At 37.5% G+C, this 23,644-nt stretch overlaps 2 protein-coding genes across 2 annotated transcripts in view; both read left to right on the forward strand.

Moving 5' to 3' along the window:
* Positions 1-3,695: 3,695 nt before the first annotated feature.
* The window catches only part of LOC103588738, a 20,655-nt gene continuing 706 nt past the window's right edge, over positions 3,696-23,644 (forward strand). Inside the window, exons 1-2 of the mRNA XM_008570538.1 lie at positions 3,696-4,138; positions 5,825-6,198. Of these exons, the coding sequence (XP_008568760.1) occupies positions 3,696-4,138; positions 5,825-6,014 (633 nt within the window). The 3' untranslated portion in view covers positions 6,015-6,198. The remainder of the gene's footprint in view (positions 4,139-5,824; positions 6,199-23,644) is intronic.
* LOC103588740 (YY1-associated factor 2-like) overlaps positions 20,323-23,644 on the forward strand; it is a 49,103-nt gene continuing 45,781 nt past the window's right edge. Inside the window, exons 1-2 of the mRNA XM_008570539.1 lie at positions 20,323-20,326; positions 22,947-23,034. Coding sequence (XP_008568761.1) covers positions 20,323-20,326; positions 22,947-23,034 — 92 coding nt within the window. The remainder of the gene's footprint in view (positions 20,327-22,946; positions 23,035-23,644) is intronic.

Genomic DNA, 23,644 nt, shown 5'->3' on the forward strand with positions numbered 1-23,644 from the left:
TTTTTTTTTTTTTTTTTTTTTTTTGGTGACTAGCCGGTACTGGGATCATTTCTGTTCACCTGTGCATAGAATCCCATGCACAGTTTTAGCCACTTCTCTGGTCTCTCCTATTCTAGGAAGCATATTAGAATGGAAATGGATATTATTACCTCAATGACTTAGGGGTTATTTTAATTTTTAAAAGGCAAAATCTTTAGAAAACTTCAACACTTTTTTTTTTTATTATTTTTAAAGCTGATAAGAGGATCTTAACCTTTGAATTGGTGTTGTCAGCACCACATTCACCCAGTGAACTATCCGGCCATCCCTATACAGGGATCCAAACCCAGGGCCTTGGTGTTATCAGCACCACACTCTCCCAAGTGAGCCATGGGCAGGCCCCTATTTTTAAATTGTTAAAACTATTGTCAAAGTGCTTGTGTCACTTTAAAAGTGACCCTAGTGAATTGCATGTCTAAAGTACTGGCTGTTAATATACTGAAAAGACACCTGAATGGGTAAGAATCTGTGCCACTCTAGTAACAAAGATTTTTCTAGTGTCCACAGGCCACTCTTCCAGATAGTAGAGAAACTCTTTAAGGAAAAGGTGTGACTTTTTGTGGTGAAATAGGAGTAGATCCTGCCTTACTGTTTCTAAAATAAAAGATATATATCGGGCTGTAAATCTGAATATGAAAAAATACTTCACTCAAGAATTGTGACACGAATGAATGTATCTATGCTCAGAATACTTATTGAGTGCCCACTATGTGTCACTTTGTTCTGGGGCTGGAGATATAGTAATTAAAGCAACAAATAAAATTTCCTGCCATTCTTGAGTTTATGATTCAGAGGTGGAGATTACTTTCTAGTGGTGGAGGTTATATTCTAGTGAAATGGTGATTTGCAGCATTGGAGATTTTTAGATTGCGCGATTTAGTTTTCTTTTGATCTTAAAATACATTGTTGACATCACTTTTGTCAGAAGAGCAGTTCTTGTGGGTCTCCTTGATGATCCGTACAATTGAGGAATTTAAAAACATAACAATGCCTTAGGTTTGGAATGGATGGACCTTAGTTGTGATTTTTTTTTTTTTTTTAAATTTAACAAAGTTTATTTGAGCAAGAAAAAGGTTCTAGAACCAGGCAGCACTCCAGATGAACATAGTTCATAATGCACTCCCCACTCCCCCATGACAGTTTTAATTCCTTTGTTTTACTGATGATAAAAATGAAGTGACTTAACTAAGTTTACCTATTGCATTACTGAGAAATTGAAGAGTAGGCCTTAGATGTCCTTTCCTTTATACTTTCCTTATTCATATTTCTCATGTTTTCTGGGCTTCTGAACCGGAGTCTGAGTCATGAGAAATAACATTTGCCAAAAGTGCAGATGGTGCAATGAGTTCAGGGACCACTGTAAACTGGGGTGATTTGATTAATGAGAAAGCATGGCTTGGTGAAAGCAGTATTCCTGCGCTCTAATCCTGGCCTGTTCATTAAAGAAAAGATTTTAACCTGAGCCCTAAATTCCTTGTCTTTAAAACGAAGGGATAGATTAGTTGATGGGAACATTTGCATAGTACTTTGAGGCCTTTAAATGTGCATTTGTGTAAAGAGATTTACAAAGTGCCTGGCACAGCGTGCTAAAAAAATGTTATTATTAATCACACAACCTCACACAGATACCATTTTGCAGATAAGAAGTTGAGAATTACAGAAATGAAGCAAAATTTCCAAGATCTGTCAGTTACAAAACGGCGAAACAGGCGAAGAAGCCAGGATTTCTGATTGCACTGTTTTCTTTGTAGTTTAGCCATAAAATTAATTTACAGGAATTCGGACTTGATGTAAAACCAGAAAGATGAACAGAAACAGTATAGAGAGAAGAGGGAAATATTTCACGCAGAAGCAAGCTATAATAAGCAGGAAGGAAGGGTTTTAGGAGGGGAATGAATGCGTTTCGGCTAGTCTTTGCCAGGAGGCAGCTTTTCTCACTGCAAGAGGAATGGAGAGGGAAGGAAAATGTCAGGCTATTGAATCTGGGAGCCCTTGGAAGTTCTTGATCAGAGTGGTGGCATAAGGTTGACAGCATTTTATTATTAATCTGGTTGTGGAGGTGGGATTGGACCTCCAGAGGCAAGTTAGGTGGCTGTTGCTAGAGTCGAGTACAAGAGAGGGCCTCCAGTATGTTGAGGTAATGAGACCTGGGAGAAATGTGTTTTCTTAGTCAACAGACAGCGTTCGGGGAGAATGCAAACTGTTTTAAAAAGGGACTGTGAGTATTCGTTTTCTTTTAAAAGCAGCTACTACAGAGGCCTGTGAGGCCAAAAGGGCGTTTGGAGTTAAAGCACGGTTAGACTTCTGGCTTTGTCATTTTCTAGTTTTGTTACCTAGAGGAAGTCACCTAACCTCTCGAGCGTCGGTTTCGTTTCCTTTAAATTAAGGGTGACAATTCCTACATGGTAGAGCACGTGTGCCCGAAACCAGACTCTTTTAAGGCATCTAACAATGGCGCTCAATGTTGGTTCCCGCCGACCCCCATGTATCCTTCGGGCATGTATCCTAGGGGCTCAGCAGCCTAGAACTGCCGAGGTCAGGAAAGCGGTTCTACCCGGGACCCCGGGCAGGCACTCCCGTCCCGAGCTGGGCTGGCCTCCGAACGCGCCCCAGCGCGGCCCCAGCTTCGCACGTGATGTCGGAGCATCCCCGGCCAGCCGGCGGGACAGATGCTTCCGCGCCAGAGGGGCTCCGGGGCGCGCGGTAGCCCCCGCCAGCCGAGGATGCCCAAGGGAAGCGGGGAAACAGGGCGGAGAGGCGGCGACAGCGACCGAGGCCGCAGCGGCCAACCCGCTCACTCAGCCCGCCCGCCGGCGAACTCATCGCGGGTGCTGGGCCGCGCTGGCCGCGTTTGAAGTCTCCGGCGCGGCCGCTGATTGGCAGGCGCGGGTCACGTGCGCCAGGCAGGAGTTTCCCCGAGAAGCCAGGATTTCTGATTGCACTGTTTTCTTTGTAGTTTAGCCATAAAATTAATTTACAGGAATTCGGACTTGATGTAAAACCAGAAAGATGAACAGAAACAGTATAGAGAGAAGAGGGAAATATTTCACGCAGAAGCAAGCTATAATAAGCAGGAAGGAAGGGTTTTAGGAGGGGAATGAATGCGTTTCGGCTAGTCTTTGCCAGGAGGCAGCTTTTCTCACTGCAAGAGGAATGGAGAGGGAAGGAAAATGTCAGGCTATTGAATCTGGGAGCCCTTGGAAGTTCTTGATCAGAGTGGTGGCATAAGGTTGACAGCATTTTATTATTAATCTGGTTGTGGAGGTGGGATTGGACCTCCAGAGGCAAGTTAGGTGGCTGTTGCTAGAGTCGAGTACAAGAGAGGGCCTCCAGTATGTTGAGGTAATGAGACCTGGGAGAAATGTGTTTTCTTAGTCAACAGACAGCGTTCGGGGAGAATGCAAACTGTTTTAAAAAGGGACTGTGAGTATTCGTTTTCTTTTAAAAGCAGCTACTACAGAGGCCTGTGAGGCCAAAAGGGCGTTTGGAGTTAAAGCACGGTTAGACTTCTGGCTTTGTCATTTTCTAGTTTTGTTACCTAGAGGAAGTCACCTAACCTCTCGAGCGTCGGTTTCGTTTCCTTTAAATTAAGGGTGACAATTCCTACATGGTAGAGCACGTGTGCCCGAAACCAGACTCTTTTAAGGCATCTAACAATGGCGCTCAATGTTGGTTCCCGCCGACCCCCATGTATCCTTCGGGCATGTATCCTAGGGGCTCAGCAGCCTAGAACTGCCGAGGTCAGGAAAGCGGTTCTACCCGGGACCCCGGGCAGGCACTCCCGTCCCGAGCTGGGCTGGCCTCCGAACGCGCCCCAGCGCGGCCCCAGCTTCGCACGTGATGTCGGAGCATCCCCGGCCAGCCGGCGGGACAGATGCTTCCGCGCCAGAGGGGCTCCGGGGCGCGCGGTAGCCCCCGCCAGCCGAGGATGCCCAAGGGAAGCGGGGAAACAGGGCGGAGAGGCGGCGACAGCGACCGAGGCCGCAGCGGCCAACCCGCTCACTCAGCCCGCCCGCCGGCGAACTCATCGCGGGTGCTGGGCCGCGCTGGCCGCGTTTGAAGTCTCCGGCGCGGCCGCTGATTGGCAGGCGCGGGTCACGTGCGCCAGGCAGGAGTTTCCCCGAGAAGCCAGGATTTCTGATTGCACTGTTTTCTTTGTAGTTTAGCCATAAAATTAATTTACAGGAATTCGGACTTGATGTAAAACCAGAAAGATGAACAGAAACAGTATAGAGAGAAGAGGGAAATATTTCACGCAGAAGCAAGCTATAATAAGCAGGAAGGAAGGGTTTTAGGAGGGGAATGAGTAGGAATTGGGTCACATTGATCGCGACCCAGGCGAGGGTTTGCGGTGAGGGGTAATTGAAGAGGCTGTACCGTTTTTTTGCTGTCAGAAGACAATACGTTATTTAAAGAAGGCATTAGCTACTGCGATTTAATTCGTATTGCTGGGCGTAATGCCCCCTTCCCCATTCCCGGTATATAAATGTTGGCTGCATTATTGTGTTGATCAAGGAAAAACCATGAAATCCTCTTTAGGAGTAAAGGATGTAATTTAATTTTTTTCTTCTTCTTCAGAAGTATGTGATTGTAGAATACACGATAGATTAAATTTCTTTTTTGCATATGGACGTCTGGAAGGGTCAGACCAAGGTTTTCTTGAGTGTTTTTATTCCAGTTCTCTAATATTTTGTAGATAACTAGTCGGAGGAGGTAAGCCCAGTCCCAGGAACACATTTTTATTGAAAGTATCGGAGTATCTTCAGTTTGATTAAATGGCAACCTATTAGATAAATGAGATAAAGTGATTTCTGCCTATTTTCAGTCTTAAGCTTATTTTATAGTAAGCTTACAGTATAATAACTCTTTCAAAAAACCACTTAATTAAGTGGATGAAGAGAATCACCCAGGAAATTCAAAGTCAGTTGCATTCTCTAACTGCTAGCACTTAGTTACAGAATTCCTTCTGCGTTTATAGGAAGGTAACCTTTGAATTAACTCATATAATCCTGTGATTATAGCTTAATATTTAGATAATGTATATATTTTGATATTGCAAAGTCTGTTAGGAACTAAATTATCACACTAAGCACTGATGTTTTACTGTTGCATTAAGAGCCTATATAATACTGACATATATAAGTATTCAGTAGAAGTTAGATTTCTAAAAATGAAGTATCCTGATTTTTTTAAAAACCATTTACAGAATTTTACTAAATTTTTTAAATGTAGAGACAGAAATCGTTGGCAATAATTTAAAATTTTGAGATTTTTCTCGGTAAAGCTAACTGCTTTCGATGTACCTGTCTTTTTATAAATCATAATATGCTTTTTGTATACTCACACTTACATTGGATAAAATATTTTGAACATTTTTTCATGATATCCTTTAAAAAGCAAACTTTCAAACATCTACTAAATTCAAGGGAATATAGCATAACGTTCTAAAAAGAAAAAAGTACGCATTTGCTAAAATGATTGTGGTAACTATTTTTGGACCCGTGATTAAAGTATTTTGAAAAGTAGAGTATCTTTATGTCTTTACAGGGTTGGATTTGGTTTAGATTATATTTTTATATTCGTGTTAGTACTTTGTACTTTTTAAAATGATCAATATGCAATATTTAGAAAATTTGTTGTTTGGAGGCAGGAGCTTTAAAGTGGAGACGATTATTATAATCTTAATCTCTGGTACTATATTGTTGCTTTTTGTTGTTCCCTCTCTATTTTCTTGTAGTCATTAGAAAAATACTGGAACTAGAAGAGCCTATATGTTTATTTGCAGGGACAGCAAGGAAGGGGGGAAGCTGGTGTCCTACTCCACAGCCAGTCTTGGGGTTAGAGGAACCCTGAGAAATAGAGTAGGTGGTGGCAGCTCAGAAGAGAAGAAACAGGCCGAATACCTGGCACCTGGAAGAAGAAGGAATATAGTGCACAGGGGAGTTGGCCCAGGACAGAGAAGTGGGCCTAGTTAAAAGAGGCTTGAGGCCCACATGGGGCCCTGACATTTTTTTACCAGTACATCTGAGCTCTTGTAGATCCAATTTTTAGTGGTGGAAACATAACTTGAGGAGGACTCAGAGAAGCATTGTCATTTGGATTGAAACTGAAGAGGCTCTGGGCAACTCACCAGAAGTCTAAGGGACTCTGTTCCTAAAAGTAAGTGTTTTACACTATGACCATCTCAGCTTCTTCCTTCCTCTCTCTGAATTGTCTCTTCGCTTTTGATTTTGGCCCTAAGTTAAACCTAAGAGCTCTAATTTCTCTGTTATTTTCCTACCGCTGTTTCTGAAATTCAGAGTGAAATCCATGTTTGGATAGAAAAATGGAACAGGGCATTGTTAATAGGACAGATATTGATTGCACCACAAAATATTGGTACTGTGAGGAAAACAGGATTAAAGGACTGCAGAACACTATTGAAAAGCAAAAGCTTCAGTAGTTGGAAGAAATAATTCTCCTGAACTGACATGTTAATTAGTAGTTAGGGTAATTTCAAGGATAACATTGGTGAGTACAAAAATGGGGACTGGATAGCGGCAGAGCAGAAGGATGCAATTTGCAAATGACTTGTTTCTGTGACGGACAGACAGGCTTTGTATCCCTTGGGTCAGACTGACCTTTGAACTGATTCTTTCTCACCAATTGTGAGGCCAAGTTTAAGCCATCCTAGACAGTTGAGACATATGAGACATGTTTTTCTCTTTAAACATCCAGAGAAGATTGAGTCCCTGGTCTCCCTTTAAAGTCTTTACTGACAATATCTTTTTTTTTCTTTAAAAAATATCTAGTTCAAATCCATTATATTGCAGCAGAAGACCATTTCCTTTGGCTGTATCTTTGGTAGATTATGTCTTTCTGCAGACTGCGGTTACATTCATAGCATGTATTTCAAAATAAAGTGTGATTTCATTCCTTCAATTCCTCAGTGGATAAATTTTATTTTAAAAATTATGGCATTTCTGTGATTGAATTTCAATTTTGTATTTGCCGGCCTTAATTAGTTTAAATTTGATTAATCTCTTTTTTAGTCTAGAATCTAAATAACTACATAGTTCAAGTACCTAAAACTTTCTATTTTGTGCTTTTGTGAGAGAAACAATGATAAATGTCAAACTGACAGGGAAAATTAAAAAAAAAAATGCTGTGATGTCAAATTATTTTCCAAGGTGCTCCACAGTCTCCTTCTTTAAGTGCCCCAAATATAAACATAAGAAACTTTATGAAATTAATAACCATTCTGAATCATCGGAGAAATTGAAATATTTAATATAGCTTATGTGAAGTTGGTAATCAGTGTATAATGAGACTAGTATCTTATAGGGAATAATACTTTATTAATTCAGATAGCAAATATTCAGAAATGGAAATGATAGAGCTATTTGTTTTGGTTTTGAACTGTGTTCTAACTGAGAACCTATAAAATAATACCAAGTCCATGGCAGGCCTTCAGGTATAATAGATAATATTATATTTTCCTAGGCTATACTGTAATAGTTCCTTTAGGAACTCATAGGTTTCATTGTAGAGTGCTATGAAAAAGATTTCACATAGTAGAAAGAGAATTAGGTGTTGTAATAGGAGTCTGGTAAGCTGGGTTCATACTTCATTTCAACTCTTTCAACATCCAGCATTCAGCAAATGTTTATCAAGCACCTTATATTATACAAGGGTTGAGCTAGGTACTGGACATACATACAGTGGTGAGTAAAAGAGTTGTTTCTTTGTTTCTTCTGTAAAATTGTACTGTTTTGTTTTCATATCAGAAACACTTTGAATTGTACCAAATTCTAAATGTGAGGTAGTGTTAGTAAATCTTTCCTTTAGAAAAAATGAAACTTCCCCATTAAAAAAATATTGTTTATAACTGAAAACAGTTAGGATCTGACTTTTGGTAAAAAGAATAAGTTATTTCAGTTTCTCAAAAATGGGAATAAACTATAAAATTTACAACTTGAAGAAACCTTAAAGAAACCAACTATTAGTTGATCAAAATCTTTTCAGTATCATTGTTGTCTTGTCGTACTTGCTTTATGTCTTCTTATTTGAGGTTTGGCATTGATCTAGACTCTTGGTGTGGGAATGGGAGAAAAAATTGAGGACTATCTAAATAAATCTGTTTTTTGGAAATGCATGGTTCCTGTGTCTCCCCTACGTATGTTGAGTAGCCTTTCCAGCAACCATGCAGTTGTTCAGAGACTCCTTATTCTAGGAGTTTTGTTTGTTTTTTCCTGTTCCCTTTATCTTGGGTTAGAGTACTCACATGGGTTCGTTGTTTTCAGGGAAATGTTGAAGGTGATTAATGTCTGGATAGTCTGGAGTAGTGGTTTTAAAAATATGTTCTGGGAAATCCCATGTGTGGGGGCAGTCCTTGAGACCCTTTTAGTTAGTCTGTGATGTTCACACTATTTTCATAATTATCTTAAGATGTTATTTGCCTTTTTTAGTGTGATGGTGCAGAGGCAGTGGTGGGTAAAACTGCTTGGCACCTTAGCCTGAATCAAAGCAGTGGCACCAACGTGCTGTATTCTTTGTAATCTTCACTGTGCACATGCAGTAAAAATAACACCAGTTTCACTTAAGAATGTCCTTGATGAAGCAGTAAAAGTTACTAGTTTTATTAAATCTGTGTCTTTTCAAATATTCCGTGATAAAATGGAACTCTACAGAAGAAAGTACTTCTACTGTATACCAAAGTACAATGATTGATTAAAGGGAAAGCAGTTTGACTGTAGTTTGACTTTAAGCAGAACTAACTGCTTTTTTCATAGAACATCATTTTTACTTGACAACTGTGTAGTTTGACTTTAAGCAGAACTAACTGCTTTTTTCATAGAACATCATTTTTACTTGACAAACTATGGTTATTCAGACTTGGATATTTAGCATATATTTTCTTGAAAATGAATGCATTGAATCTGTCACTTCAAGGAATACAGTTGATAGTATTTGATGTCAACATTAGAAGTCATTAAGTGAAAATTGGAATTTTGGAAAACTTGTAACCACAATACTGAGCTTTAGAGCTTCCGAGTACTTTAAAGATTTTTCTGATAAGATTGGTGGTGATATAAATGGGTATAATAATTTCTGATATTTTATCATGAAATGTGTCAACATTTGGAAGATCTGCATAACTCAGTAAACCAATATGTACAGTTGATTTCAAGGGAACAGTATGAAAACTACGTTGATGTGGTTTCAGATTCTACATTACAACTAACTTTTGAGAAACAACTATTTGTGTTTTTACGTAGTATCAAAGCAGAATATCCACAATTATCTGAAAATGCTAGGGGCTGGCTGGTTAGCTCACTTGGTTAGAGCACGGTATTGTGACACCAAGGTCAAGGGTTCAGATCCCCATACTCACCAATAAATAAATAAATGAATGAATGAACGAATAGAAAGAAAGAAAGAAAATGCCATTAAGTTACTCCTTTCTTTTTTGACTACATGTCTGTGGGGGTCCAGATTTTTTTCAAGTTCTTGGACCAAAACAACATTTTGCAACAAATATGACTGGAAGAATAGATATGACAATCCAGATGTCTTCTCCTAAGCCAGATATTAGAGGTTTGCAAAAATATACAACAGTGCCACTCTTCACACAAATTTTTCTCTGTTTTGGAAAATATAGGGTGTTTTTCATAAAAATATGTCATTTAACATGTGATACATTTGTTATATTTTAAATGAGCTAATAAATATATATCCAAATTTTTTTCTTATTTACAGATAAAGACCCAAATAAACAAAAGCTGTTTTAACTTTTAAGAAAATAGAGAGATCCTGAGACCAAAAAGTTTGTGAGCTGCTAGTTTTACTAGCTTAGATTTCTGCATACAACAGATTTACTTCAGTAGGCATTCTTTTTGTTTCTTTTATCCTTTACTGTGTGAGATCTGACAACTGGTGACCTACTTATTAAACTCAGTGGCCTAATCTCAGTCTTCTTTCAATGGCACTTCTGAAGTATTTGATGTTGCTGGCCTTTTTTGTTAATTGAAACTCTTCTTCCTTGATGTTTCTAACACTCCTGTTTTTCCTAGTTTTCCTTTTATGTCTCTGAAATCAATTTCTGCATATCCAAACCTGGTTTCTTCTTTATATTCCTTAGTTTATATGTGGCATAAACTCCTTTCTGGAACCTAAGGTAGAAACTGTAATTGTCTCAGCTTTGATTCTAAGTCATCGTCATCCCTCATGTTGTCTTCCTCTGGATTGTCTCTCAAATCTTTTTTCCAGTTTATGTAGCTATAGATTAGAAGCCCATATATCATTTCTCTCATGAGATATTGGACAAATTGGTCTCTCCTCCAGAATACTGTTAACATTATCTTCATTATCTTTTTTGAAATCTATCTGATTATATTGGTTTTTGCATATTTTAAAAAAAATTCAGGGCCTTCAGTGGCTACTGCTTAAAGGATAAGCTCCTGAGAATGGTGTTCAAGGCTATAATAATCTATTCCTAAACTACCTTCCTGGTTTCATTTCCTGCTGCTTATTCCAGTCAATCCTGTGCTGTATTAGTACTGAAGCATTTTTATAGGATGGTAGTTCTCAGAGAAACCCTCTGGAATTACCCTCCTTCCACCCCCAACTATCATATCGATTCTGTGTGTGTGTGTGTGTGTGTGTGTGTGTGTGTGTGTGTGTGTAATAATCCTAGAGAATCAACATATTGTTGTGTAATTGTTTAAATGCTTACCTGCCCTACAGGGCAGAGACTGCCTTATTCACTTTGTTATCCCAATAAGCTAGTAAAGTACCTGAAACAGTGTAGGGATTTAAACTTTTTCAATTAATGTTCCTTTACATTTGACTTGCTATTTGATACTTTACATTGCCTTTCCAATAATTTTTAAGACTGTGTTTGTAGAAATATCAGGCTATTTTGTCTGTAAGTTGTAGGTATATATTGTTTTAGTTTTATTTCAAGGATAATTGAAAGATGTGTAGATATTCCAGATATTGTATATGAAATCCTTAGTGTTTTTAAGATACAACCCTGGAAAGTTGCACATTTATTTTTATGATCTCATTTACAACCACTTATTTAGGTCTTGTTATTCAGATTATTGAAATTTATGTAAGATAGCTAAAAATTAGAAGTATTTCTTGACTAAATTAATGAAGTCACAAAACAGTATAGCATATTATAAAATATATTATATTCCTTGACTAAATTGTAAGTTCTTTGTTGAGTGATTTTTAAAGTTAAGATAGTTGACATTGGGGCCGGCTCGGTGGCGCACTGCTACAGTGTGTCGCTTGGGAGCGCGGCAGCGCTCCCGCCGAGGGTTTGGATCCCACATACAGACCGGTTCCCGCTTACTGGCTGAGCGAGGTGCAGGCGCAGCACCGAGGTTTGTGATCCCGTTGCCGGTCCCGGTCCAGTACGGGCGCGACACTGAGGGTTGCGATCCGTTGCCGGACACGAAAAAAGACAAAAAGGAAAAAAAAAAAAAAGTTGACATTGAGGGCCTCTTAAAAACTAAAATATTCTGTACATAGATTTGTGGTATTTGGGGTTGTTTAATTGACAAATAGTTTAACATTCAGATTTTACAGTTCTTTGAACCGTACTGTTTAAAATAAAATTGGAACTAATTAAATTTAATTATAATTAAAATGGAACTAATTTTTACCTTATGATTGAGATAGTATTACTTTATAAATTTATTGCTTTTAAAGATAAATCAGTTATGCAAAATAGCAGATGATTTTATAGGAATTAGGCAGACATTAGGAAAATAATGTAATATTCCCCGATCTTGTATTTCTCTATTATTTTAATTGTCCAGGATCAGGCTAACAGGATTATCACTGATCTCTTTCTAGAATTCTGTTATCATTTTGCTTGATTAATGAACTCCTGCTTATTTCTTAAGACTCAACTAACATGTCTGTTCCCTGTGACATTCTACTAGGCCCATGCTAAACTTGCTTTCGTTGTGTGTCTTTTATACATATCTTTGACTGTGATCTCCATCTAGCTTCAACATTATTTGTGTCTTTACCATGAGGCTTAGTATTCTCTCTAAGAGGATGAATTAACCAGAGGACAGGAGCATGGCTCTTTGGTTAAAGTTAGAGAGTAACTGTATTCTCTTTCTAAAATCTTAATAGTTCCTCAGGGTTCACTTGTGATGCCTATCTTTGTTATAGTATTTACTATACTATAGTTCAGTTACATGTATGCATCACTCCTTACTATGCTATGAGTTTCTTAAGGGAAACATGAATTTTTCATTTTTTTCACAGGTGCTTGGCAAAGTGTCTGGGAAATAATAGGTGTTCAATAAAGGTTTGATGAAGGAGTAATATAGGTATTAAAAAGGATAAGTTGCTGGGTTTTTAAAAGGTAAGCTTTGAAGAAGTGGGAATTTTGATATAGGATAAGCCATTATTTGGAAAAGAATTCTCCTGTATACACATGCGAATTATTGAAAGTGGTAGTGAACAAAATTCTGGAATTCTGCACATCTTATTGGGCACGTATCATGTTCCATAAATTATACTAAGACTACAGAATTGTGAATGAGTGGATTCCAGATCTCTAAGAGTTTGAATTCTAGCACAGAAGATAGATAGTATTTGCTAATGAGAAAACGCAAGAAGGAGTTGCAAATGAATTTTCTACCATATTACTAGTTTTTGGCGACTGTGCTCAGGTTTAGTATGAAATCAGTTATTTTTGTGGCCGTTATTAGTAAAGCACTTTTGGTAAAATGTGCTTTAACATCATGGCCAATTTCCAGTTTGACTGATTACCTTTTCCCATAAGACAGTCCAGCCAAATTATGTTCTTTGAAATAGTTGTCCCTTAATTGCTGGGTAAAGCCTTCTTTTTCTGTCTCTTTTGTGTGTGTGTGTGTGTGTGTGTACGTATATTTTAAAAGAAACTGCTATTTTTAAGATCATAGTAGTTAAATAATAGAAGTATAGACTAAAACTTTCTAAGTATGCTGGCCCTATGTCTAACCTTGAATGAAGAAGGGATAAGCAAAGAAACCTTTTACCCAACTAGGATAATATTATAAACTTTTTTATCAAAGAGTAAAGGGTGAAAAGATAAACCAGTAGTCAAACAACCTGGGTTTCAGTCTAGGCTCTAGTAGTAATTCTATGACTAGATGACCATCTTCTCACTAGCCATATAGGATGGTTTGATGAGCAAATGGAGGGATATATAGGAAGGCATTCTGAACACAGCAAAGCATTACATGAGTGATAAGTAATTTTAAAATATTGTTTCTACTGAATTCCTACCCCCCAGAAACTAATAGTAACTAAAAATTAATTTGGTAGCAATAAATTATAAGCATTCCTTCCAATATATTGCTTAAGAGTAATGACCACCATTTACTGAGCACTTACTATGGGTCATCCGTTGTGATAATGGCTTTAAAGGAATTAAACCATTTATTCCTCTCAATAATGCTTTTTAAAGAAAAGGGGAAAAAACACAAAACCCTGAGTAGCATTTTCATGATTGTAGCTAATATAACCAATAAGATAACTTAAGAAACAGATATGAAACCTAATAATGTAACTTTATAAAATTATTTCCCAAAAAGTTGGTTTTGGGGATGACTTTTTAAGTATTAAATATATAAATTTAACAACTTTTACTATCTGATGTAAATTTGTTATAGGCAAAGCATTTGTGTTGCGCATTGATGTGTTCAGAGTGTTTTCTTATATATCTTCCATTCGCTCATCATACCACCCTATACGAGTATGGTTAGTGAGGAACATGGTCATCTAGTCATAGAATTAGAGCCTAGATTGAAACCCAAGTTGTTTGACTACTGGTTGATCTTTTCACCTTTTCCTCTTTGATAAGAAGGTTTATAAAACTATCCTAGCCAGGTGAAAGGTTTCCTTGCTTATTCTCTTTCATTCAAGGTTAGATATAGGGCCAGCATACCTGGTAGGGAGATTAGCATTCCATGGGGTATTAAGTTTTCATTTCAGATTTAATGAAATCTTAGGGCTTTTTTTTTAAAGATATATTTTCCTTAAAGAATTCTCTTTATAGCTTGTAATTTTAGTGGCATTACAAGTGCATGCAATATCATTGTGACTTTGAAAATAAATTATTCATTTAACAAATGTTTGTTGACTTTCATGGTTGCTAAAACTTTTGTCTTTTACTATGTGAACTATGATTGATAATCATGTTTTAAGAGATTCAGTATGTTCTCCATTCTGTAATACTGTTTATTATGGGAAATTATAGAATTTCTAAGAGTTTTAGAGCTTGAAGGAACCAGAATGTTTAGTTAGTTCCTGAAACAGACTAGTTTTTCTCACTTTGAAACCTTAGTAAGACAATCTACAGAGGGAAGATTATGAGGAGCTTGGAGTAGAGAATCTGGTATTAAACTTTTTAAAATTGGTCGAGGCCACTATTACTAGCAAATTCTGCTTGTTGGAATTTTCACCTAAGTTTGGAGGATTCCTGTTGTGGTACTGTCTTAGAGAAGTAACAGGTAATGTTTAGCAATGTACTATGTGAGGTCTTTCCTATTTGTTGGAACACATGGCTCTAGCCTGATATCCTTGTGATAGGTGAGAAAACAGGCCAGCAAGATTGTGATTTGTTCAAGGTGATAGCTGGTTAGTGTGAGATTCAGATATCTGGATTTCTGGTCCCTTTTTATTACTTTGCTGTAGTAGCATTTTATTTATTTATTTATTTATTTTTCCTTTTTGTCTTTTTTTACTGACTGGTAACGGGATCGCAACCCTCAGTGTCGCGCCCGCACCGTGCTCAGCCAGTGAGCGGGAACTGGTCTCCACATGGGATCCGAACCCTCGGCGGGAGCGCCGCCGCGCTCCCAAGCGGCGCACTCTCCAGTGCGCCACCGGGCTGGCCCTGTAGTAGCATTTAAATTTGCTAGTTAGTAACTTCTTGAGGATTACTTCCTATAATTTTCTTTGTACCTAGATCTAGTGTTGTATATCTTGATAACTTCTACCATTAAACCTACTACTTATAAATATAAGAACCAAAATGTTAAAATGTTAAAATCTGAGCTAGCCAAATGGTGAATGATGAACAGAATAACTGTCTGTTTTCCATGTTTTCTGATATTTTTGAAGTACAAATGTTAACAAACTTCATTTTGATGTATTTTATAGTAACATTTATTTTGCAGTATATCTTGATTTCTTTGATATCGTAGTGTTTTTTAGGAGAAATCCTAGTAAATATTATTTCCCTCTTTTATTTGTGATATAAATACTAAGAATCACTGATAGTATAACTGATAACCTCTTTGATTATATGTGTGTATGTGAATTCTATGTGTATATTAGGTAAAGTTTGTACAGCCCTGTAGCAGTTTTTAGACGTACGAGTTAAACCACTTCATCTTTGCATGTTTTATAGTCTGATCAAGTTGTTTTGCATACTATCATACTTTACATTTATGGGATATCCCAGGGACAGTTAACCCACAACAGCAGCAACTAGATGATATTTGATGCCAGGGAGGTAGTTGCTCAAGAGGTAAAGCTCTAGGTGCATTTGCAGAGTGGGGAGTTGTTTTGGTTTTCTTTCATCTTTTTTTTAATATCCTTTTTTGCTGTTTATCTTTTGTTTCTGCAGGGCCCAAAGTCTCCTCACTAATATTCATTTCTAGCCTGCCTTCTAAAATGTTGTTTCCTTCATTTCCTTCACTCCACCAACGGTTCTTCCTTTACAAGAAAATCTTCTATGTTTGTTGTAAATCTGAATAAAGTAATTATTCCTAGTACAAATGTAAATAACCTGGGATGGAGGATAGAGGTTTTTTTCCCTTAAGATAATAACTCTTTCTCATGATAAAAGTGTTATGTGTTCATGGAAGATACTAAAGAAGTATAAGAAGTATAAAGAGGAAAATAGGAATGCCTGTCATATCATTTTTCTCATCAGAAGTAGCTATTTCTAAAATGTTGGGTTTCCTTTCTGCCTTTTATGCGTGGTGGATATTAGCATTTGAAAGGGGAACTTGAGGTATTTCTCATGGGAAGAATGGGAGAAAGGAGGAGACTTCTCTGACTTCACATGACCACTGTCACCTAACCTTGGTCCTCTCCATACTGCAATATATTTCACAAACGCTGATCCTAGGGAGTGCTCTTTGAAAACAAGTCATCAGGAATGTTTTAAAACACTGTGTGTCATATCCTTTTGGAGACTAGTAAGTTAAAGGTTCTGAGAAGGCTTCCAGTAACTAAAACAATTTGTTTTAGTTCAGTTACTCCAGCAATTCTCAGCCTTATTTGACCAGGGAAGATATTTTTTTCTTTCTATTATAATATAGAACATATTGGGACATGCTGTTCTGTAAGCCCTTGCTATGGAAGTGTGGTACACTGACCAGCAATATTAGCATCACCTGGGAGCTTATTAGGAATGCAGAATCTTAGGCCCCACCAAGGACTTACTGAACTCAGAATCTGCCTTTTAACAAGATCCTTACATTATTCATATGTACATTAAAGTTTGAGAAACACTAGTTTTTTGGGGATAGGATTAATGAGGTAGGCGGGGTTCTACAATATTCATTCTACCTGAGCTGCTTTTTCCAAAGAGCTTCCCCCCTTCCTTTTTGGTGTGCATGTGTGTGTGCGGGCAGGGTGTTTGTATGGATGTGTGCATGAGCATGCGTGCATGTACAGGCATGTAGGTGTGTTGGCATCTCTCTGTGTCTATATTTATAGTACCCTTTCTCTGCAGACATTTCCCTCAATGAGCCTAATGAATTCTCATGTCCAAAAATGCTTTCTCTATTACACCTCCTCCCTCTTATCCCTGCCCCTCATGTCCATACACAGGCACATATTCCTTCAATCATACAGCTTAGCCAAGGCTATCTTTGGGAAACCTCGTGTGAAAGAGCAAGTTTTAAGAAATAAGGGGATAAAGAGGACATGAGTTAGCCAGTTGGCAAAAGATGCTTGGAGCAGAAAAGACCTGGCTTGCCTTCAGAAGGGCCCAGAGGGTTTGAATTGTGTTAATTGGAGCTCTACGGTATCAGTGGCTGCCAATTGGAGCAAGCAAGTGGGGCTCTGCTTACCCACTCCACTTCAGCCAGATCATCTATGCTCATATATTTTATTTATTAGGATTTCTCAATTTTTATTTCTTAAGGTGTTTTGCAAAACTTTTTTTTGAAAATCACTGCCCTGTTCTACCACTCCAGTTCTTTTGTTTAGTACAGACCAGGTTTATTGTGACTGGACTTCTTAGCCTCACATTTCAAAGGGAAGAACTAATGAGTTTAGTAAGGTGGTGAGGGCGATATTTGAAGTTTCTTTCTTGAAAAGGTTTTTTTCCTTCCCTCCTTCCTTGTATCTTTTCTTTTCTTCCCGTCCATCTTCTTAGACTCTTTTGCTCTTTTTAAAGACCAACGCTGGTAAGACTCAGAGTCACATAGTCATTGGTTAGAAGAGTGATGAGCACTACAAATTACAAATGAAAGGTATGTTAAATCATAATGTCATCAAATAATATGATTCTACTGTCTGTATGAATGTGGTTATCAAATTCAGTCAGTATTCCCTTGTTGCCATTTTTTAAATTTATTTTTTCGGCTGCTGGTATGGGGATCTGAACTCTTGTCCTTGGTGTTACAAGGTTGTGCTCTAACCAACTGAGCAAACAGTTCAGCACCCCCCTTGTTGCCAGTTTTGCATAAACTTTACACAGCATTTTTCTGTAACATTCTTTGATAATTTACATTTTAATTGTTATCTTGCCATCTTCCACATATAGGATTTCATTACGAATATTTTCAGTGCAGGAAAATATACCTGCTTTTATTTTTACAATTACATATTTGTTTTGTTTTTAATTTTTATGTGTGTTCAGTATGGTAATGTAAAGCAAAACAATAGTTTTTAAGCATTCTCAGCGATTATGTAGTTTAGCTGTTAAGGACTCTGGAGCTCAGCTGTTTGGATTTGAATATTGGTTTCACCACTTAATGGCTGTGTGACCTTCTGAAAGTTACTCAACTTTAAAAAAAAATTGTTTATTTTTTTGACACATATTGTGCATATTTATGGGGTACAGAGTTATATTCCAGTATATGTATACAATGTGTGATGGTCAAATGAAGGTAATGAGCGCATTCATCATTGTAAAAATGTATTGTTTATTTGTGATAAGAACATTTGAGCTCTTCTCTTCTAATCATTTGAGAACATACTATAAGTTATCATTTATTATAGGTGCCTAGCACTACTGCACCACTAGAATTTATTTTTCCCATTTAGCTATAACTTTATCTTTTGATCAGCCTCTCCCTTTTCCCCTTCCCCTGCCCGCTTCCCAGCCTCTAGTTACCACAATTCTACTGTCTACTTCTAAAAGCTCAGTGTTTTTTATTTTTTAGCTCCCACATATGAGTTACTCAACTTTTTGAGCATCAGTTTTTTTCATTCATAAAGTGGAGATGATGATAACACCTATATCACAGTTGTAAGGATTAAATGAGATAATCCTTGTAAAGTACTTGGCATAGCGACAGCGCCTGGCATATAGTAAGTTCTCAAAGTTAGCTAAAGCAATTGTATACATGAGTGATAATATAATAATAGATATCCAGTTAGGGATATAACAGTCCCTGTTGTAAAAAATGTGGGTTCTAGTGGTATAAATGACAAAACCAGAGCATAAGAATAAATGTTTTCTACTTAAAAAAAATAACATTTTCCCTTCTCCTTTCTTCTAATCCCATAGGTAGGTAGGTAAGTGTGTGTGTGTGTGTGTGTGTGTGTGTGTGTGAGAGTGAGATATATTGTGTGTGGTGTGTGTGCTTCCTAGTAGCTTGATGTGGACTGTCATGTAAACATTCAGGTTTTAACATCTAGAAAGTACTCTGGTAGTGTAATAGAGGTAAGCAGTGTATACAGACTTAAGAGTTGAGTGGTTAAAAGCAGTGTTTTTTACTATTTGCCCTAGTTGAAGAGTATGTCGGTTTCAGGGTTGGGGTTGTCAGGGTATGGTCATGGTCTTTTTCGGCCACTGTGCCCTCTTTTATATTATGTTCTTTCTTGTGCCGTGCACCTCCCCACCGTTCTCCACAATTTCGTTCTTCTTTATGATTGAGCACGCCCTCATTTCTCTCTGGAAGTATTGCATTGTTCCTAGGTCAGAATGAATGCCCTTTCAATTACTCTTAGAGCATTCTGTGCTAAAAGTTGTGATCATATTTACACAGTTTATTGAAAACATTTTATTTTTGTTTCTCTCCCCCTCCTTGAATTCTTATCTTCTTGAGGGCAGTAGCATAGGTAGACGAGAATCACATTTCAGTTCAAATCCCCACTTTGCCATTTCTACCATATGGCTTTTTGGTGATGATTAAACGTGATAAGTGATGCAATGAATTTAACATAGCTCTTAGTTAATAATAACAATAATTTAATAATACTGATAAAAATTTCCAACTCCTGTCACAATGTCTTGCATAGGTACTGATAATGCTTAATTGAACTACAAAGGCCCTTTATCATTTATATAAGTCTGCTGCTGCTGCTGCTTTAAACTGTTTTCCATGTCTTGTTTTTTTTGTTTATGTAATTTCATTTTATTTTATAATCCTGTAAGCTAGACAGAATATGTTTAATTATGCCCATTTTACTGGATAAAAGAACTCATGTCAGCCAAAGTTACCTGCATATTCAACTTTTCCAGCAGTTCTTAAAATGTTTTCCTTTACCATTGATTCAGTGCATGATTGAAACTGTAGTCGATAGCATTTTATTCTTTGTGTCTTTTATCATGTTTACTTATTTGTTGAATCTTAACTAGAGGCAGAGAAACCATTTAGTGGAAGCAGATGGAATAGTCTAGGCAAGAGACAGTAGTGTCCAGAGGATAATGCCTGTGGGGGGAGAGAAATGAATGGATTTTAGATATATTTAGGAGAAAATTTATAGTACTTGATGGTTGATTGGGTATAGTTGTGGGAGGTAGGAAGTTGAGTTGTAGAGAGGGAGGAATCGGGGATAAATCCCAGGATTCTGGCCTAATTAAGCAGCTGGGTGAATGGTGGTACTTCTCACTGAGATAGCAAACAGGAGGAAAGACAGGTTTGGGCAAAGGTCATAGTTCACTTTAAGATTTGTTGAATTTCAGGTCCCTGAGGGAAATCTGCGAGGAAAGATGTATGAGGGAGTTGGAGATGTGGGGTGAAGCTTAGGAAAGAGAATAGGACTGTAAATACATATTGGGTAGTCATCAGTGTACATGAGTGAGTTGAAGCCTTGGGAATGGGTAAGACAGATCAGGGAGAGAATAGACTGCATAGCATGAGAAAGAGAAGTAGGACAGACCTTTGAGAAACATCACTATTTTTTTTACTGTGGTAGAAAAAGAGCATCCCACAGAGAAGAAGAAAGAAATGGAGGAGGAGAAAAGCCAATAGGGAGTATGGAGCCCAGGAGAGTGTAACGTCATAGAGACAGAGGGAAGAGGATGTTTTCAAAAGAAGGGGGTGTGTTTAGCCGTGTCAAATGGCCTTTACTTTCATCAGACAGAATCTTACTTTTCCCCTCAGGTTCCATGTAATATTTGTTTTAACAAATATGGGAGTTATATTTTAAGCTGTAATAAGATAATAATCCTGCATAGTGCTGCCCTAAGCTTTCTATGATAAAGTAGTTCTGAATTATAGCTATAGGTTAAATATAGGAGGTAGGAAGATGAGTAAAATTACCTTAGTAACTAACTTTGCTTCCCAAGGAATAGTGCTATAATTATCTAGTAATATCTGCTTTTAAACCTCTACTTCCAAAGCTCTTGATTGTAGCTACAGAATTTAATAGAATTAATTTAAAAAACCATATGGGTGCACCTTAGTGTAGAGAATTTGCAAGTGGTTAGTAAATGTATAGTAACTGAAAACTCTTGGAAAATTGCATAGTTAATTGTGAGGGAACATGTACAGTTTGAAGAAACCCCCACCTTCTGTTTTTAGGAGGAATGAATTTTTTTTATTTATGAATTTATTGTTCAGCTAAGCAAGCAAATCACAACACTTTATAAAACTGTATTTGTTCTGTAAAGTGATAGCTATCTCTGAAATACATTGGATTTGATATGATTGATGATGCTTAAAGATTCAGGTTTTATGAGTGTTGAATAACAAAGCTATTTAGAACATAGACAGTATTATAAAGGAATAGCTAAGAGTCTAGAACTGAAAATCAGTGAGTGGCTGGCAGATTTCAAAAATACCTCAATTACTCATGAAACAAAATTTGAGTGCTGCTTTGGGGCAGGTGCTGGGCTAGTTAATGGAGTTACGAAAGAGAACAAGGCAGATCCTTGCCCTCATGAAATTTAAGTTCCAAACAAAAAATACAAATAAAATAATTGCAGATTGTGATAACAAGGGAAATTACAGACATGCATGACTTAATGACACGGCACATTCTGAGAAATATGTTGTTAGGCGATTTTGTCCTTGTATGAACATTGTAGAGTGTACTTACACAAACCTGGATGTTATAGCCTACTACATACCTACGCTATACGGTATAGCCATTATAATTTTATGGGACCATTGTCGTACATGCAATTGTTGTTGACTGAAAGTTTATGTGGTGCGTGACTGTATTTGAAATAAATGGACAGAGGAGGCTTCTCTGAGGGGTGGCATTTAAGCTGAAGATGAGAGGAGGTATTATGGAAGAGTTCTGGTTAACAGTAAGTTTAAAGCCTTTTCAATAGGAAAGAGTTTGTTTTACATTGAACAAAGACTAGCGTGTGGTAAGGCAAGTGATGAGTGACATCAGATGAAGCTGGAGAAGTAGGCAAAGCATTAAATTGCAATTTAGTCGTAAATGATGTGACATTTAGATTGTATTGGGGTATAACCAGAAGCCATTGAACAGGTTTAAGTATGGAAGTGCTATGTGGCTGCAGTAAGGAGAGAATGGATTGGCAGGATGTAAGAGTGGAAATAGACTAGTTAGGCTATTCCTTTAGTTATGTGAAAAATAATGGAGCGTTAATATTTTGAGACTAAATTAAAGATAATGAGTTTGTACGTCACTGTTATTGATACCTTGATATATGTTTCCATGGAAAAGGTTGTTAATGTACATGCAAGGAAGACTTAAAAGGTTGGAATTTCAGTACTTAACGGCTTTATATGCACGCTTAAAGTGATAGTGAAATTATTTTAAAGTAGGATGATTAACATGAGCATGGTCAAATGTAACAGAGGAATTGCTATTTAACAGTTACTTATTCAGAGCTGGCTGGTTAGCTCAGTTGGTTGGAGCATGGTGCTGATAACTCCAAGTTCCAGGGTTCGATTCCTGTACTGGCCAAGCTGCCAAAAACTGCCAGCAAAAAAAAAAAAAAATTATTCTTTGGACATAAAAAAAGAATAATTTTAACTTTCCCTTCAAAGAAAGGAAAATGAGATATTCAGAGCCATTCTTCAGTTGTGACAATAGCTATTACTGTTGGTTTGAGACTTTGTTGAAATTTATTATGTTAGAAAAGTTTGCCATTCTGTTATAAAATCAGGGTTTCTTTTCTTTTCTTTTTTGGGTGGTAGGTTGGGACAGGTATAGGATCCTGGACCTTGGTATTATCAGCACTACCCTCTAACCTGCTGAGCTCACTGGCCCACCCTATAAAATCAGTTTTACACAGAATGTATGAACTTATATTTTAGAGATGGTAATTAAGAATTGATTTGAAAACTAATGCAGGGCTTCGGAGGCTGGTCAGATTAATTTTAATATTGTGTTCTTCTCATCCTTTCTCTCACAAGGTTGAAGTTATCTCAGGGCTCAACTGAAGGAAGATCCACTTTCAGGCTTACTCATGTGGTTGTCAGCAGGACTTAACAACACCTGTTTCCAATTTTTATCATGAGGCTGTTGGCCAGAGACATCAGTATCTTGCCTTGTGTTCCTTTCTCTAGGGCTGCTCAGAACATGGAAACTTGCTTGCCCCAAAGCAAGGTATCAGAGACAGTGAGAGAAAGCCCCCAAAATGGAAGCCACAGTCTTTTACAACCTACTTTTGGAGTGTCATCTCATTACTTCTGCCAAATTCTGTTCCGTAGAAATGAGTCACTAAGTCTAGCCCACACTTGGGGTGGGGTAGGGGTTGGAAGGGAGATTACACATAGGGCCTGAATACCAGGAGGTGGGATCATTGTAGACCATCATAGAAGCTGCCTATGACATGATCCTTTAAAGTTTAAAACATTTGTTGTTGCGGAATTCTTTCTTGAAAGGGAAGCTTATGGGGAAACCCAAAATGTAACATAGATAAATGGGGAACTGTTTGGGCTAGAGCAGGGGTTCTAGGAAACTAGAGTTCACCTGCTCAGCATCCTTCACTTTAAACTTTTCAAAGCAGTTTGAATATTAGTGTCTCAACCATAAAATGTCCTGGCCAGCCCCAGTAAATGAGTGTTATATTGATGCTTTTTATTTGAAGTCTAATACATTGTTAGTCCACAATGGTGGCTTTTATACTAAAATTCGGTGAATGTTAACGATGATGGCTAGTTAAAAAATGGGGGATTTTTTTTTTTTTTTTTTTTTTTTTTTTTTTTTTTCCGTG

Source organism: Galeopterus variegatus, unplaced genomic scaffold (genome assembly GCF_000696425.1).
Source record: "Galeopterus variegatus unplaced genomic scaffold, G_variegatus-3.0.2 Scaffold610, whole genome shotgun sequence".
NCBI lineage: Eukaryota > Metazoa > Chordata > Mammalia > Dermoptera > Cynocephalidae > Galeopterus > Galeopterus variegatus.